The 16,641-nt window shown below is 38.6% G+C and overlaps 1 protein-coding gene across 1 annotated transcript in view; it reads right to left on the bottom strand.

Moving 5' to 3' along the window:
- PRKAR2B (protein kinase cAMP-dependent type II regulatory subunit beta) overlaps positions 1–16,641 on the bottom strand; it is a 117,367-nt gene that overhangs the window by 27,647 nt on the left and 73,079 nt on the right. The window contains exons 3-4 of the mRNA XM_004046021.4: positions 12,048–12,100; positions 5,791–5,874 (exon numbers count right to left, since the gene is read on the bottom strand). Coding sequence (XP_004046069.1) covers positions 5,791–5,874; positions 12,048–12,100 — 137 coding nt within the window. The remainder of the gene's footprint in view (positions 1–5,790; positions 5,875–12,047; positions 12,101–16,641) is intronic.

Raw genomic sequence — 16,641 nt, 5'->3', positions numbered from 1 at the left:
CATGCCACTACACTCCAGCCTGGGCAACAGAGTGAGACTCTCCAAAAAAAAAAAAAAAAAAAAAAAAAAAAAGGGCATAACAGTGTGTCTATTCTGCTGCCACCAAAATTTGAAAAAGAATATATTTGTATGTGCATTGCATGACCCTGGAAAAATATACAAGATAGTACTAAAAGAACATAGTTCCTGAGAAACTGGGTTTCTGAGAGGCAAAGGTGAAAAGGAGATTTCCTTTCACTGACTACTCTTTTGCTCTTTTTGAATGTTTGTCAATTTTACATGTATACTGATTTATATTTTTTAATTAACTAAAAAAACTCTAATTAAACTGAGAACATAATTTTACATCTTCAAATAGGCTAAGAAAAACTTTTGGAAGAATGATGGTGATGGGTTTGCAGGAAGCAGTTTTCATCCCCTCCTTGGGTCCCTGTGTGAGCTCTGGCATCTTTTTGTGGAACAGCAGCCAAGGTTGAAGATGAAGCCAAGGTAGCAGTGAAACAGCCCTTTCTTGATGTAGTGCTAATTGGCCCCACAGGGACCATTCTACCCAAATGAGTTCATCAACTCAGGCAACATATGGTCACCTATCAAAATTCTAAAGGTTGATTAAATGTTTACTAATATTTTGTTTTGCTTGCTATTTATATTTTGACTTTTTTAAGGCAGGTAGAGGGTGAACATCAGCTTTATTGATTAGTTCTGACTCTAAATGTCAAATGGGGAAAAAAGATGAAATAAATTGCTATAGTAACTATTTTGTGATGTTGGAATTAGCTGCATTTGAAAACATTATAAAACTGAAGAATTCATACACGGATATATGAAAAAGCAATTCCTGATAAAATACAGACAGGTGTCTGTTCTAGTCAATCAAAATGTAATTTCCCCATAATTATGCACAGAGTGAAAAGAATTTAGGAAATATTTAATATGCAGAGGCTTATCATGATAACTGACAACTACTATAGGAAATCCACATCTAATTCTCCTACAGAATGCCAATTCAAGACTGAGCTCAGTAAAGGGCTCTGACTCACTTGAGAAATAACAATTTACTCTTCATTAATGAAAGAGCCTATCATATAGCCTAAGAAAATTATTTCAGTTAGCCTCAAATTAGAAATATTTCAGGAGGAAAATGGCCTACTGAGTGGAGCATTAAAATATTCATGAAAAGAATATCTTCAAAGAGATTAATAATTATAAATGCTGTGCTCAACATATGAATATACAGCTCTCTAAGGAAAAATTTTCTGAAGTCTAGGAAGTGCAAGATTTTCAAGCTAAATAATGACTTCGGGAAATTCAAATGAAATAGTAGACACAAAGCCAAGATCATTCTTCTTGCTAATTACTAATTAGTTTCCCCTTCCTCCTTCAAGTTTTCCCATTTCAGGAAAAGGTGGCAACTTTGCAGTCACTCCAGCTAGACACTGGGAGCCATCCTAGATTCTTTCCTTCAGTCCCCAACTAAATCAATCACCAAGTACCAAGTTCTGTTAACCCTCTTTTGTGAAACCATTCTTTTCTGTCTGTCCCTTTTCCCCTTCCCTGGAGTTCAGGCCCATTTCTCTTCCCTAGATCATGACCTCGTTTTCTTACTGGGCTTCACTCTTTTGTTCTTGTCTGCTTCCCCTGTTTTTCTCCCCTCTTTAACTCCATCCTTGACATTACCACCAAAGTGACCTTAGATAAATCTGATAGTTACATTCTCTGACTAAAACTCTTCAGCTGTGCCCACTGCCTACAAGGCAGTCCAGTGCCACAGCATAGCATTCGAGAAAGAATGGGGCCTTCCTGATACAGCATCCACATCTTAGCTCCATCACTCCCATCACTAGATGGAGGCCATCCATCACTGGACGGCTGCCACTTTAGGCTCTAGTGATAACATTCAGTACTTTTCCTCACCTGGTGATTCCCTCCTCATTTTCAGAGGGCACAGCTCAGTGACCTCTCCAGGTTTCTGAACCGTTAGGGTAAGCTAAGAGACAGACATCTTCTCACCATGCCCTGACCATATTACAGCAATATATCATGTTTTCCCAACATGCTTTGCAGATGTGTTTGTACTCTCATTAAATTATAAATTCCAAAAGGACAACCACCATCTCTAAATATCTTTGTGGCCTCCAGCACTTTAAACAGGTCTTGAAACATAGTAGTCAAGAAATTAAAATGAAAGGAGCTGCATGATAAGCAGATTATATGAGCTGAATATGTAATTCAATTGAAACACATTTGGGTTATTGTAAATAATGTGTATCATAAAAAACTAGAAAGCTATTTTACAATATGAGCTTAAACTAAAACCTCTAATCTGCCATGTTTTGGGCTAAATGTCTTATTCCAGGTGGTAATTTGCTGAGAAAAATAAATTTTACTTACTTATATCCTATATCATCTCTGGAAGGATTTAAATAGTAAGGGAGTCATTCAAGGTGGTCTGAGCTCAGATTCAAAAAAAAGGTCTTCTGAAAACTACTATGTATATACATTTGCTTCTTCTCTATAAAACATTCGATCATGACAATTCAGAAACTGGATGTGTTTTCCCTCTATGTGTTGGTTTTTAAAATACATATTGACCTTCAGCAAAGCAGTGAAAAAAAGTCTAAAAGAACTCTTATGTTTACAAAATAATCACACCAAGCAAAGATGCTCCTTGCCAGACTGTATTAGCAAAAGCTTTCTTAAATACTAATAATTTTAAATGCAACCAAAATTTTCACAATGCTTTTAAAGAGCTAAAGTTGAAATGGCAAGGAAGATCAATTTAATTTAGAAGACAGAAGAGACAACATCCCAGGAAAGCATAATTAGCAACGATTTACGCCTGTGTGTCACTTAACCCTACAGACACCAGAATTTCACGAATTAGTCCCCGCTGAAGCATTAAAATACTGGTTCATTGAATAGGAAAGCATGCAAGCATAACACATGTAACAGTAACCAAATACTGAACTTGAACATTTTCACATCTAGCTCTAGTCTTTGGTATTCAAAGTATGTTGTGGGCCAAGAACATCAACATTACCTGGGAGCTTGTGAGAAATGCAGACTTTTCAGGCTCCACTCCAGACCACGAGAATCCAAATCTGCATTTTAACAAGATCCCCTGATGATACATCAGCATATTAAAGCTTGAGAGCACTGTTTTTGGTGACCTCTGAAATTCTCCCATGTAAAGTTCTAGTCAAAAAATACAGAATTCTTGAATAAAGCCTACCTCTAAGTGTAAAACTAAGGATTAATTTTACCACTGCCTTCTGTGTGCCTCCGGAGCAAAAGAGTTAAATACTACATTGGTCCTTGCCTTAGAGAACATGGGATCCACAGGCTAGCTTTGATATCAACTCAGGGTACTGAACCAGGTCTTTGCTTCCTCAGCACTAACTCCCACTGCTGGTAAGTGATGGTACTCGGCAAATGTGGATTGAATGAACTGAGCAAACAAACTTGAATGGACAAGGATATATCAGGGCCACTCTGAACTACTGAATTCATACCATGAGACTGTAACTATGTTCAAGGGTTTGGCATAACTTTTTTTTATTTTTTATTTTATTTTTATTTTTTTTGAGACAGAGTCTCGCTCTGTTGCCCAGGCTGGAGTGCAGTGGTGTGATCTCAGGTCACTGTAAACTCCTCCACCTCCTGGGTTCATGCCATTCTCCTGCCTCAGCCTCCCTAGTAGCTGGGACTACAGGCACCCGCCACCATGCCCGGCTAATTTTTTTGTATTTTTTCAGTAGAGACAGTGTTTCACCATGTTAGCCGGGATGGGCTCGATCTCCTAACCTCGTGATCCACCCACCTCGGCCTCCCAAAGTGCTGGGATTACAGGCATGAGCCACCACGCCCAGCCTGGCATAACTTTTAACAAGACTTGAATTAGATATTACTTAAACACCATCATTTTATTACAAATCTATCCAAAACTATTATTTAGGATTAAATATGTATACTTAGATAACTATAAAAGTGTCAGAGGTGCATGAACCAGAGCAACTCCATCTTGAATAGGAGCTGGGTAAAATAAGGCTGAAACCTACTGGGCTGCATTCCCAGATGGTTAAGGCATTCTAAGTCACAGGATGAGACTGAAGGTCAGCACAAGATACAGGTCATAAAGATCTTGCTGATAAAACAGATTGCAGTCAAGAAGCCGGCCAAAACCCACCAAAACCAAGATGGTGACGAGAGTGACCTCTGGTCATCCTCACTGCCACACTCCCACCAGAACCATGACAGTTTACAAATGCCATGGCAATGTCAGGAAGTTACCCTATATGATCTAAAAAGGGGAGGCATGAATAATCCACCCCTTGTTTAGCATATCATCAAGAAATAACCATAAAAATGGGCAACCAGCAGCTCTCGGGGCTGCTCTGTCTATGGAGTAGCCATTGTTTTATTCCTTCACTTTCTTAATAAACTTGTTTTCACTTTATGGACTCACCCTGAATTCATTTTTGTGCGAGATCCAAGAACCCTCTCTTGGGGTCTGGATGAGGACCTCTTTCCTGTAACAAAAGGATAACTTAAAGCATTCTTGTCTCAGTCCCATGTTTTCTTTTGAGAGCCTAGTGCGCGTACAGAGCCGTGAGCCATCTGCTACTTACAGAGTGATGCAAAGATACAAAAGACACAGTTCCTGCCCTCAGACAATGGACAGATGAAGTGACTGACGGATCCTGGGTCTGGTCAAATTTAGGCCTATCAAAGCCAGTAATGGAGACTCAGAGATGGACATACAAACTTGTAATGTGTGGGCCTAACATAAATCTCCAAAGTCACACAATGTACTGTGTTCTGGAAGACGTAATATAAACATAAATTACACTAGAAACAAAAGAGATTTTTAAAATATTTCAGACTGTAAATATGACGCAGTATAGAACTGGTATGATGCAGTACATGAATCTTTATAAAAACGTCCTTTTTAAGAAGACCTCATTTTAAAAAGAGCAGGTATTGATTTAATGCTTCTCCTCTAGGGCATCATCAAAAACTTGAAGATGTTGAGTTTGACCAAATAAAAAAGTCGAGGTACGTTACAAAAGTTGACTCTATTTTCACATTTGGAATATGGCAGCAGAGGTTCACTCCTAAATAACTATACAGCAATGACTAAGCATAATCTGAGATGAAGGAAGCAGAATATGTACATCACAGTGCAAGACAAAGTCTGAACAGCACGTGCACTCATACCAAGAGTGGGTATTCTAGAAATACCGAACCCAAAAATTAGAGATTTCCAAATCCTTATAAAGGACCAAAAAAAAAAAAAAATAAAACCCTCACCTTAAAGCCAAGTGAAATGTTACTTTTAATCTGTATAATACAGAGTTTATACACATTCAAATATAATTACTATTACTGGCTGTAAAGAGAAACAATCCTCCATGGGCCCTGAGCATCCCTGCATATTCCTGATGGGTATGAAGAGGGCAAGTTCCTACCATCTTTTTACCTGGGCCATTTCTCAGGGATGTTTTTGTAGCCCTGAGATAACATCTTGAGAGATGAGAGAATATCTTCCACAGGACAAACACCTCAGGCTTCTTTACTTCTTGCTCCAACAGCAGTATATTCCCCCAAACTCAATATTCCTCTCCTGCAGTTCAACCTACTGTGCATTCAAGCATCTGCAAGGGGGCCTTTACCATCACCCCAGGATGATGTCGGCTTACAAAGAGGGCAAAACTCAAGACCCTGCACAGTTCTTGACACTGTCACTGGGGGAAAAAACAAAGCCATTTCTATTATTAAGATTTATCTTACCGGATCCAGATTCTTAAACAGCAGGATGTCTTTGCAAGCCTCTTGCAACCTATTTCTTTGATCATCAGTTTTTGGATGTATAATCTAAAAGGACATCAGATTTAAAAAACAAAGACATTAGCCAATACCATCTCACTCAAAGAGATTTTAAAAACTAACAAAAATCAGAACCAACATTAGAAAGAAGAACTGTTAGCGCTCAAGTTTGCTTCAGGTTGGTGCTGAGATTCACTTTTGGTGACTGGTAACTTATGAACCTACCAAGTAGGGGAACATAATTCACCTTGTTGGGGGGAGGTTGGTATCCATTCATCAATATAGCACTGAAATGTTTTTCAAAAGCATATTTTCCCCTAGGTTAGCAAGTTCATTATGCACACAACTGTGACTGGCTAGGAAGACTCCAAAGATCCCAGCCAGTGGGGACCCGTACAAAAGGACAACAGGTGCCAGCAGCTACACTGAAAATTTGGACTGCTGTCATTCTGTTTCTACTGAGTTTAATACTCTTTCAGGATGTAGTTCTTTCTTTTGAATCTTGATAAGGTCCCTGGAAAGAAGTAAAATGTTTAAATGTATATGGCATTAGATGCCGAATATATTTTTACACATGCGGTATGTACCTGCCCCACAGCGAGCAAGTGATTTTTAGAAGGGAGCAAGCAATCATGCACTGCCACTCCAAGAGAATATGTGTTCCAGGGAAAAAGAGTCCAAGGAGGCTGGCTGGTGCACTGATTTCAGAAGGAACTCAAGGAAACTAATGTGCTATATTCTCACTAAACTTGTATTCTAGAGTGTGAAGAGTGGCAGAATGCCGTGTAAGTGTGGCTTGCTATCTCTCAAGTCCCTTTTCACTAGCAGGAGGCTCAACTGACTTGGACCAAAAGGTCCACTCTTTTGTGAACGTGAACAGTTTGTAACTATAAAATGAGTTAGAGGGGCAAGGGGTAGTCCTAAAAGCAGCAGACACGGAGTTGGTTTTCCTGAAGACCTACACACCACCCTTTCCTATTCCAATGCTCACTCAAAGAGTGACCACCAGAGCTGATGGGCAGGTACCTTGCCTCTTCAGGCAGCCTGCCCTACCATCAGAGCATCAGAGCTCACAGAATCAGGCAGCAGTGGAGTTTATAGCCACAAACATCAAAACTCACAATGGGAAATTTAAATCAGCATTTCAAACCACATCAGATGGCTAAAAATTAATGAAAATTATAAGCCTGAAAAGAATTGGGAAAACTTATAGTACTGATATACTATTTATATGTAAACTATTGATACGTATACTATTTATTTGCATTATGTAAAGACTACATGAAAGAACTACTAGCTAGTAAGAGAAAGGGTCACTGCACTTTCCCCTCTAAGGGTAAGGTAGATGTAAACCTTTGTTTACTATCTGCCCAATATTCATCTCAAACTAGATTCTAAGATGACACACAAACACAGACAAAGTAGATCCTGGGGACTTCTCATTCACTGCTGCACAAGAAACCTTTAAAATTCAGGTATTAACCAAACCACACCAACCAAACTTCACTTCCTCCTACTTCAAATAAGGAAGGCTAACACACTAAAACAAAACAGAAAGTCATTTCTCACTTCACAAAATCCATCTAGAACTTCAAACCAAAGCAACAGAGATGTCTGCCTGCTGAGAAGCTGTTCTCAGAAAGGAAAGGGGGGAGAGTGCATCAGGCATCAGTATCGTGCACCTGCTTCGCTCTGGTCAACTCTCCACCTCATTCAATTCCTATAAGCCTTCACACAGAAATCCAGCTTTTTCCTCTTCTCTCTTCTTCCTGCTACCTCTCTTACCAATGACGACTTTTTTTTTTGAGACAGATTCTCGCTCTGTTGCCCAGGCTGGAGTGTAGTGGTGCGATCTCAGCTCACTGCAATCTCCGCCTCCCGGGTTCACGCCATTCTCCTGCCTCAGCCTCCTGAGTAGCTGGGACTACAGGCGCCTGCCACCACGCCTGGCTTTGATGTTTTGTTTTGTTTTGTTTTGTTTGTATTTTGTATTTTGTATTTTTAGTAGAGACGGGTTTTCACCGTGTTAGCCAGGATGGTCTTGATGTCCTGACCTCGTGATTTGCCCAGCTCAGCCTCCCAAAGTACTGAGATTACAGGCATGAGCCAGCGCGCCTGGCCTCTTTTTTTTTTTTTTTTAAGACAGAGTCTTGCTCTGTCACCCAGGCTAAAGTGCAGTGGTGGTGCACTTGGTTCCCTGCAACCTTTGCCTCCTGGGTTCAAGCGACTCTCCTGCCTCAGCCTCCTGAGTAGCTGGGATTACAAGTGCCTGCCACTGTGCCCAGCTAATTTTTGTATTTTTATTAGAGACAGGGTTTCACCATCTTGGCCAGGCTGGTCTCGAACTCCTGACCTCATGATCCACCTGCCTTGGCCTCCCAAACTGCTAAGATTACAGGCATGAGCCGCTGCACCCAGCCCAATCACCATTTCTAAGTAGTATTTTTTTCTCAGCCCCACCTCCATCACTATGGTCTACTGCTCTCCTCCTGTTTCCCTTTTCCCTCACCCTGCCATTACTCCTCAGCACTCAGAGTCCACTCTCTGTAATTAAACTCGTCAGTAAAATCCCTCTTCAATGGGGAAAGTAAACAGTCAGAAAGCGGGTGTGGTCTCTGACACTCCAGCTCCTCTGTACTGCAGCCACCTGCTCTGAAGATGCTCTCCTACATTTTTCCTCTGGGGCTTAGCATGATCCCACCTAAGGGATCTCTCTCTGGATCACTGAGGCCTCAGCAATACACCCAAAGTGTGATTTTAGTGTACTAGAGGCCACTTTGGTTTTCATTAAAATTCATTCCTGATTTCAGATAAAAATTTTATTTGTTAAACAAACATAGCATAAATACATGCCAGGTACTATTCTAAGGGCTTTACTAATATTAACTCATTTTATCCTAGTGACAGATCCCATGAAGCAGGTTAAGAAATTCAGAGTTAAGGAAATCAACTTGCCCAAATCACTTGTCCAATGTCATCCAGTCCACAAGGTGCAGAGCCAGAATTCATGCCAGCCAGGCCAGCTACAGAGTCTATATTCTAAACCAGGGATCAGCAAACTACACCTGCAGGCAAAGCTGTTTTTGTATGTATGGCTTCTAGGCTAAGAATAATTTTACATTTTTTAATGACTGGGGGAACAAATCAAACAAATGATAATATTTCCTGACACATAAAATCTATATTAAATTCAAATTCAAGCGTCATAAAGTTTTAATGTAACCCAACAGACATGCCTTTCACTGATGTATTACCTACAGCTGCTTTCAAGCTACTATAGCAGAACTCAGTAGTTGCAAAGGAGACCCCATGACTCCCCAAAGCCTAAAATATTTACTCTCTGAAAATAGTGCATTTTTCAGTTAAAAAAAAAAACTTTACCAAAAAAAGTTTGCCAATTTCTGCTCTAAATTTCTGCTGCCTTTCCATTAAAAAAAAAATTAGAAAACCAGTTAATAAGTAAGGTTTTAACTTAGACATTTTCTTTAAAGAACACTGTATATCGGTCGGGCACAGTGGCTCGCGCCAGTAATCCTAACAGTTTGGGAGGCCAAGGTGAGTGGATCACTTGACGCCAGGAGTTCAAGACCAGCCTGGCCAACAGGGCGAAACCCCATCTCTACTAAAAATACAAAAATTAGCCAGGTATGTGGTGGTGCATGCCTGTAGTCCCAGCTACTCGGGAGGCTGAGGCATGAGAATCACTTGACCCAGAGGCTTGGGGGCTGTGTTTTGATTCCTACACTGTTTCACTGTTTCTTTAGCACTTCATGTTTTTTAACTTTTCATTAATTTATTCTCTTGTCTGCTTCTGCCACTAGACTGTAAGCTCCAAGAGGGCAGAGACTTGTCCATTTGCTCACCACTTTACACCTAGCACCAGGCCAGATATACAGGTGGAACTCCAAAAAATTTTTCTGGAGAAACATAAGAAATACTCTACCCTTAAGTTTATTAGCTCTTCTCTACCAGTTTCTACATGCTAGATCTAGATAACCCTTACATTTTCATTTATTAAAGGCATTCCAACTAAAATCTGTTATTTTCCAAAATGAGTCTTAAGTATTTACATTTTCTTTGAATTCATATCAGACGATAAATTTCTGTTTATACTACAGACTTAATGATTTGGTGAGTCTCAGAAGTAATACAAAATGTCCAAATGAAATGTAATTTTATCACAATATAGTATACATTTTCCTCATAGATATTTCCCAATATCCTTCTAGATCTAAATAATTTTGAAATCTGTAATAATCATTCCCAAGCATGTGGTGTGGTTTGCTTCATAGTTGTTGAGACTAAAATAAGTATAGTTTTTAGTAACACATTTAGAGGAGAGAATACTCAACCTAATTGATAACCTAAAAGTACTTTGCTATAATCAAACATATAATACATTAACAAAAAAACTATTAAATATAACTTTAAAAGGTGTTACAGGGGACAGCTCTTAGGGTAAATACCCACCCCACAAAGATTCCTCCTCCTCTAGTAACTGCCCTTATTTACAGAAGTGGTTCCCAAGTAGGTTGGACTTTTTGACCCTGGCCCTAACCCTGGGCCAAAGCTGGGTCCATCAGAAACTCTTGGGAAATTGGAATTTTGAACTGAGAGACACAGTAATAGAGATGGGTAGCTGAACCCGTTTCAAAGACACTACGCTAAGTCTTACACTCTTGCTCTTGATGGACCCCAGAGGCGGGCTGGCTCCAGCCTGCCAGGCCTACAGCTTGGCCTTTGAACGCTTTTTGCAGTTCAATATGATCTCCAAGCATTTGTCTGATAATCTCTCCCCAGTGTTTTCTTTTTCACATTTGTCTCCATAGGGTGAGGTTTTACACAGTCAAACGAATCTTAACTGGTATAGCCTCCCCAACAAAACTATTAGAAATTAGCTGGAGTGAACCTGCCAAAACACTTTATTTACCTCATCAACTAAATGGCAGCTAAAATTCAAGGCCTAACAGCTTTAGAATCAATGAGATACTGCATATTGTTTTTAAACTGTATTGCAAATGTTCATTAATTTAGGTTTTTATTCATTTAAACTAGCTCATCTCGATTGCTCTGATCTCAATTACTAAATTTTATCATACTCATTTATACACAAATATAAAGAAGCATGTTGTCTTCATTGCCACCCGGTATTGTTTCTGCTAGATACATAAAGTATACGGTAGGCAAGGTCTAGTTTTTCAGACTATACAGAGGGGTAACAGCACATCACAGATTAGTAAAAATACCTTAATCCTAAAACAACATCATTTCCAGGCTAGGATTTATAAACTTCATGAAAATAACTGAAGTTCTAATAGTGAGAAATGAGCTTTCACAACCCTGGTAGTGGGAATCCCCATGGGTCCAGGAATAAAATGGGATTTCAAGATCTTCCACGTTGTAAGCCTCCTGATATCACTGGATTTTACATAAGTTTCAAGGAGCTTAATGATGTAATGACTTAGGGACGTAGTAGCTGCTTCTCCACATGAAACCTCAATCTTACTTCTTTTCAGAGCTACAAAAATAAGTTTTTGTTTATACTGTTTAAGGCCAAAGAAACAAGAGGCACTTTTGCAACACATGTACTCAAAAAAAGGGGAGGAGGGTGACACAGAAATTACTACTTTCCATTTCCAGGCATAGTCATCTCTTAGTTTACTTTTTACTAAATAAATAATAGAACTGAGCTGAAAGACATAGCTTAAAAACTGCTGAAATCACAGTGGACAAATTCTTACAAAAACATTAGGGCCTGCAAGAAGTCAGCTGCTGAGCAAACTCTGAAGACTCACAGATTTAAAAAATAATCCTAACTGCTGTACTGACACACTGGATGTGATTTTACCGTGATTTGTTTGTTTCAGAGTAACTTTCCATTGTTATAAATTAATAGGAGTAGAAGGTCTTTCCCAGTATTTTTGTTTACTAGAAACACTGTCTAAGAAAAATAATATTATCACTATGAGAAAGACAGCTGAAAACACTGTTCATCACCAGGATATATTTTGTAAAGAGAAATACTCTTTGGATAAAAATAATTCTGCAAGACTCACAGCAGGAGTAGGCTACTGGAGATGAGACTAGGAAAAGAAACAGTCAAAATAATTCCATTATGTCTCCTGTTAACCTACATGCCTGTTAAATCTTTTCTATGATTATTTTCCTCATATATGACAAGGGCATCAATTTAAAATTCATTCATTCAGTAAATTACATACCCTGGACTCTGCATCATCTTCTTCTTCATCAGGGTTATAAGCTTCTGCACATACTATAAAAACAAAAATGAACATCTTAAAGATTGTTTCATCAAAAACCATACTACAATGAGTACATCGTTAACACTTAATGAACAAAAAGAGTACCATAGTATAAAAAACCATTAATTCACCTCAACCAGGAGAAGCAGTCTACCCCCCAAAATTGGTTTCATATTGCAATTTATAATTTACTTAAAAATAAAGCTGTATTTTAGGGCATTGACACTTTCTTTTTTATTTCTCCTATTTAGAGAAACATAGCTTAAACCCTTTCATTTTCATTTCCAAGGCATGATATCTAAACACTACCTAAACGAACAGAAACAAAAGAAAAGGCTGTCTGCCATGAAATGATGAATTTAATCATATAGTTGTGACTAACTTTCACAAATTATCCATAATCTAAATATTATGGAACAAATATTAACATTTTGCGTACTTCAGGGACAAATATTAACGTTTTGGGTATTTCCTTCCAGTCTTTTTTCTGGGTTGAGTTTACATTGCATATGCAACTTAAAAACCTACTTTTTTCATTTAACACTATAAGAATTTTGCATGTCATTAGAAACACTGTGTAAAGATTATCATTTAAGGATTGCAGATTATCATATGCTGTAAATAACTACTTCTCTAATAATGAACATTTAGCTGGCTTATATTAAAACAACTTTGCAATAAAAACCTTCATGCATCGATATTTGTCTACATTTCAGATTATGCTGTAGGCATTATTCCCAAAGTTATTTGCGGGGGCTAAATTGTATGACCATTTTTAGGGCACATTTATCACCATGTTTCTTTCCAGAAGGATTGTACCTATCGATTGTCCGACAAAAAATATGTAATAAGACTCCCCTAACTGTACAACAGAATTGGATGCTATTGCTTAAAATCTTTGTCAATTTAAATAAATAATTTAAAATTTTTTAAAAAAATTATTACATAGTTCGAATTTAATGATTTTTTAAAATTTTAAATTATTTATTTAAATTGACAAAGATTTTAAGCAATAGCAAATGTTTATAGGATGATTGTATTTCCTCCTTTGTCCTTATCTATAGGAAATATTTGGTTTTCTTTTTGACTTAAATTAGTTTTTTCATACCACTTTATCTGTCATATTACTCACAATCATTTTATCCGATTTGCTTTTCAATTGTAACTACAAAGTTTTTATAGATTATGCATATTTATTTTTAATGTCATGATATCTATGAGGAAAGAAAATTCCCCAATGTGTTTTAAACCCAACATTAAACATCACAGAAGTATCACTGCTTTTGACCTTGAAAACCCTTTCCTTATTTGCAAATCTAAAGATTTACTTCTTTTTCATTCAGTTGTTTAAAGGTAGAGTTTTTACATGTACTATTTAATCTACATGGAGTTTATTCTGGCATAGATATAAAAATTTAAGGACAAAGAATAAATGAAAGGCTGACAAATGTCTTCCTAGGTCCCTCAGGGTGGCATCAAAAGTAGTATCATCTTTGGTACCACTATTCCCATTATTATTATTATATCATAAAACATTTTCTTTCCCCCAGGCACCACTCTAAACACCTGGACCAGTGACTCTTAACCAGTGACTCTTAACCAAGTCCTAACCAGAGGTGATTCCACCTCTGTGACATTTTAATTGTCACAACTATAGGGGGTTAGAGGGATGCCACTAGCATCTACTGGGTACAGGCCAGGGATGCTGGAAGCATTCTATGATGCACCGAACACCTCGCCCTGAACAGAAAGAATTACCTGGCCCAAAATGTCAACAGTACCGAGGCTGAGAAACCCTGATCTAAAGTACATCATCTCATTCAACCTCACAACAACCTTAAGGTAGGTGTTAATGTCATCACTTGACAGATGAAAGACTAGGGCACAGGAAAGCCAAGATCATACATCCTAGTAAGTGACAGGACCCACATTTTATCCAGGATTGTGTGTCTTGACTCCAAAGCTCTTGCTCTTAACCACTATTCTACACATGACTGCTTTGGTGAATTTACCAGCGTAATTCCTGGACTTCAGCCTTCAGTCTCAGAAACGTAACAGAAATGGACCAGTCATGCAGAAGCAGGCTCATATTAAAGAACCTCACTGACATATGAAACCAGATTGCCAATTTAGTAACTACCTTCCTGAATGAAGGATGGGACCAGCACGACTAGCTAGATCTCTCCCTGCTGGAAAACCAAAGAAGCAGCCAAGTCACTATTGAAAGATTGCTTGGTGAGCCGGAAATGGGAAGTAGGAAACTTTGTTAAATAAATTGAATGTTTCAGGCAATCAGGCTGGACAGCCTGAGGCACTCAATAGGGATGGCCCTGCCAATGTGTCTGGGACACTTTAACTGGGTTGGCTGCAACTCTCCAGAGAACACAAGGACATCTACTTCTAAAGCTTGGCTCTCTAACTTTCTGTCCCCAGAGATGGCCAATTTCATAGGCAGGAATGCTACATAATTTGTATAGCCCAGTGCAAAAACAAAACAAAAACCACCATATATGCGCCCCATCTTCAAAAATTAAGACTTTCCAAAGGACAACAAGAGCAGAGCATTAAACCAAATGCACGGCCCTCGTGAGTGCAGGGCCCATGAAGCTGGCCATGTTCACAGGACTGACACATTCAACGAGGTGGTGCAGTAGGCAGTAGGCAGTAGGCAAGATATTTGGTTAAGATTAACTTGTTTTACACATACACACACCCCCACCCTCTGATCCATTACTGTTGATCTTAAATTTTAATTCACAGAAAGCAATCCTAATTCTCAAATTTCTAAGTGCCTAGCCCCTAAGTCCTAAATAAAATCATCTGGAGTAAGAATCTACTATTTTTCCAAAGAGTTTATCAATTGTCTCAATATTATTACTTAACACCCTGTTGATTTGTGATACCCACTTTATCACATAGTGTGTTTGTCTGTTTCTGGGCTGTTTCACTGAACTATACATTGTGCCAATACTACAAGGACTTAGTTCTTGGCATTCCTGTTGCAATTGTTTCACTACATTAGAATTCATCTACCCTCACCTTCTGCAGCCAAATCAAAATAAAGTATTTGCAGTTTTGTAAAGCTGTCATCGTGCCTTATAAAGCTCCTTATCATCACTTAAACTGTTTCTTCTGATTGAACTCCCTCCAATCTCCTTTCCAAGCCAACCCTTCTCTCCAGCCTCAACTAAAAAGTCAGATGGAGAGTCACATCTTGACCTTTCACCCACACAGAACTAATTCTGGAAACTCCACTTCTGTGCTCATCCTTTGCACTCTCGCAATACAGTGGGACGAGCTCATTATTGTCATTTACCACACTGCATGCTTCCAAAGATGTTACAAGCTGTTTGCCTCTCCAGGCTGAGAAGCAGCCCTCCAGGGACCGACTGTGTGCTCTTGTTCATCTCTGTATTTCCCTAGCACTGACTTGGCACATTGCCTACTAGCTCAATGCATTTTTTTTTTTAAATAAATGACTGGTTGATGAACAAACAAGCTTGCAAGGTCCTTGAGGGCAGAGATGTCTTTTTTAAATATCTCACAATAATGTACTTGTATTATACACACTCAAACACACATTGAATGAATGAATGAATGAAAACTTGCTCAATGTTAAAATGTCCTACACAATTTGTCCAAGAAATGGGGACAGAGAGGATGAGTGAAAATGAGAGCCTTTTGTCTTACTCACCAAAATTCCTGGCACAAAGATTAGGAGTTCAGTAAATATTTCTGTAACAAATAAATGAATGAATGGCTCTATTTCTGGATGGGCACTCAAACCAAAGCCTCCAGATAACCTGTACTGCCTTGTGTTCTTTCTGAAACATATTTGCCCCATGCCTCCTACGCAATCTGAAATTTAGCTTGAAACTATATACTTCATCCTTTTTGTTTGGCAATTAAACAGTGGTGAGAACCAGAACCTTATTCTTTAAGTGAATCTTATATTGAGGTTTCCCTGTTTTGTTGTGCATATATGTATATACTACACTGGTTATACAGAATGGCCCAAGAATTTAAGCAGATTCCCACATTGCAGATAGAGTAATGTGCACTGGTGTAGCAGCCAGACAATGGTCACAACTTGCAGGACAGAACAGGAAAATACAAACTATACTGACTTCGCATATTGTGGGACTTGGCCCTCAACCTTTTCATGTGCTATACATAAAGAATGATAGATGAGGGATTATTCAACTTCCAGGATTTTTCACTAAAAGCCCAAAACATTTTGTTGTTATGTTTTAAAAATCAGTATGGTCAAAACGACTCTGCACTAGACAAGTATACATGACCCATATTTGCATCCTGGCTAGCAAGGAGTTAAAGGAAGCAGACTGAACTCCACGATTCACTGGGTCCTCAGCTCTGGCAGAGTCTTGCACACTCTAGACGCTCAGTAAGTATATGCTGAAGGAATAAAAAGCAAATACAGTTTGCACAGAATGCGTGGTTTAGAGGCCTTCAATCTAGAAAAATTGACTTCCATAAAATATATAAAAGTTAATTTGCCAATGTTCTCAATAAACTAAGATTTTAGCATACT

This window comes from Gorilla gorilla, chromosome 6 (assembly GCF_029281585.2).
Source record: "Gorilla gorilla gorilla isolate KB3781 chromosome 6, NHGRI_mGorGor1-v2.1_pri, whole genome shotgun sequence".
Taxonomy (NCBI): Eukaryota; Metazoa; Chordata; class Mammalia; order Primates; family Hominidae; genus Gorilla; species Gorilla gorilla.
This window is presented reverse-complemented; position numbering and strand designations above follow the sequence as displayed.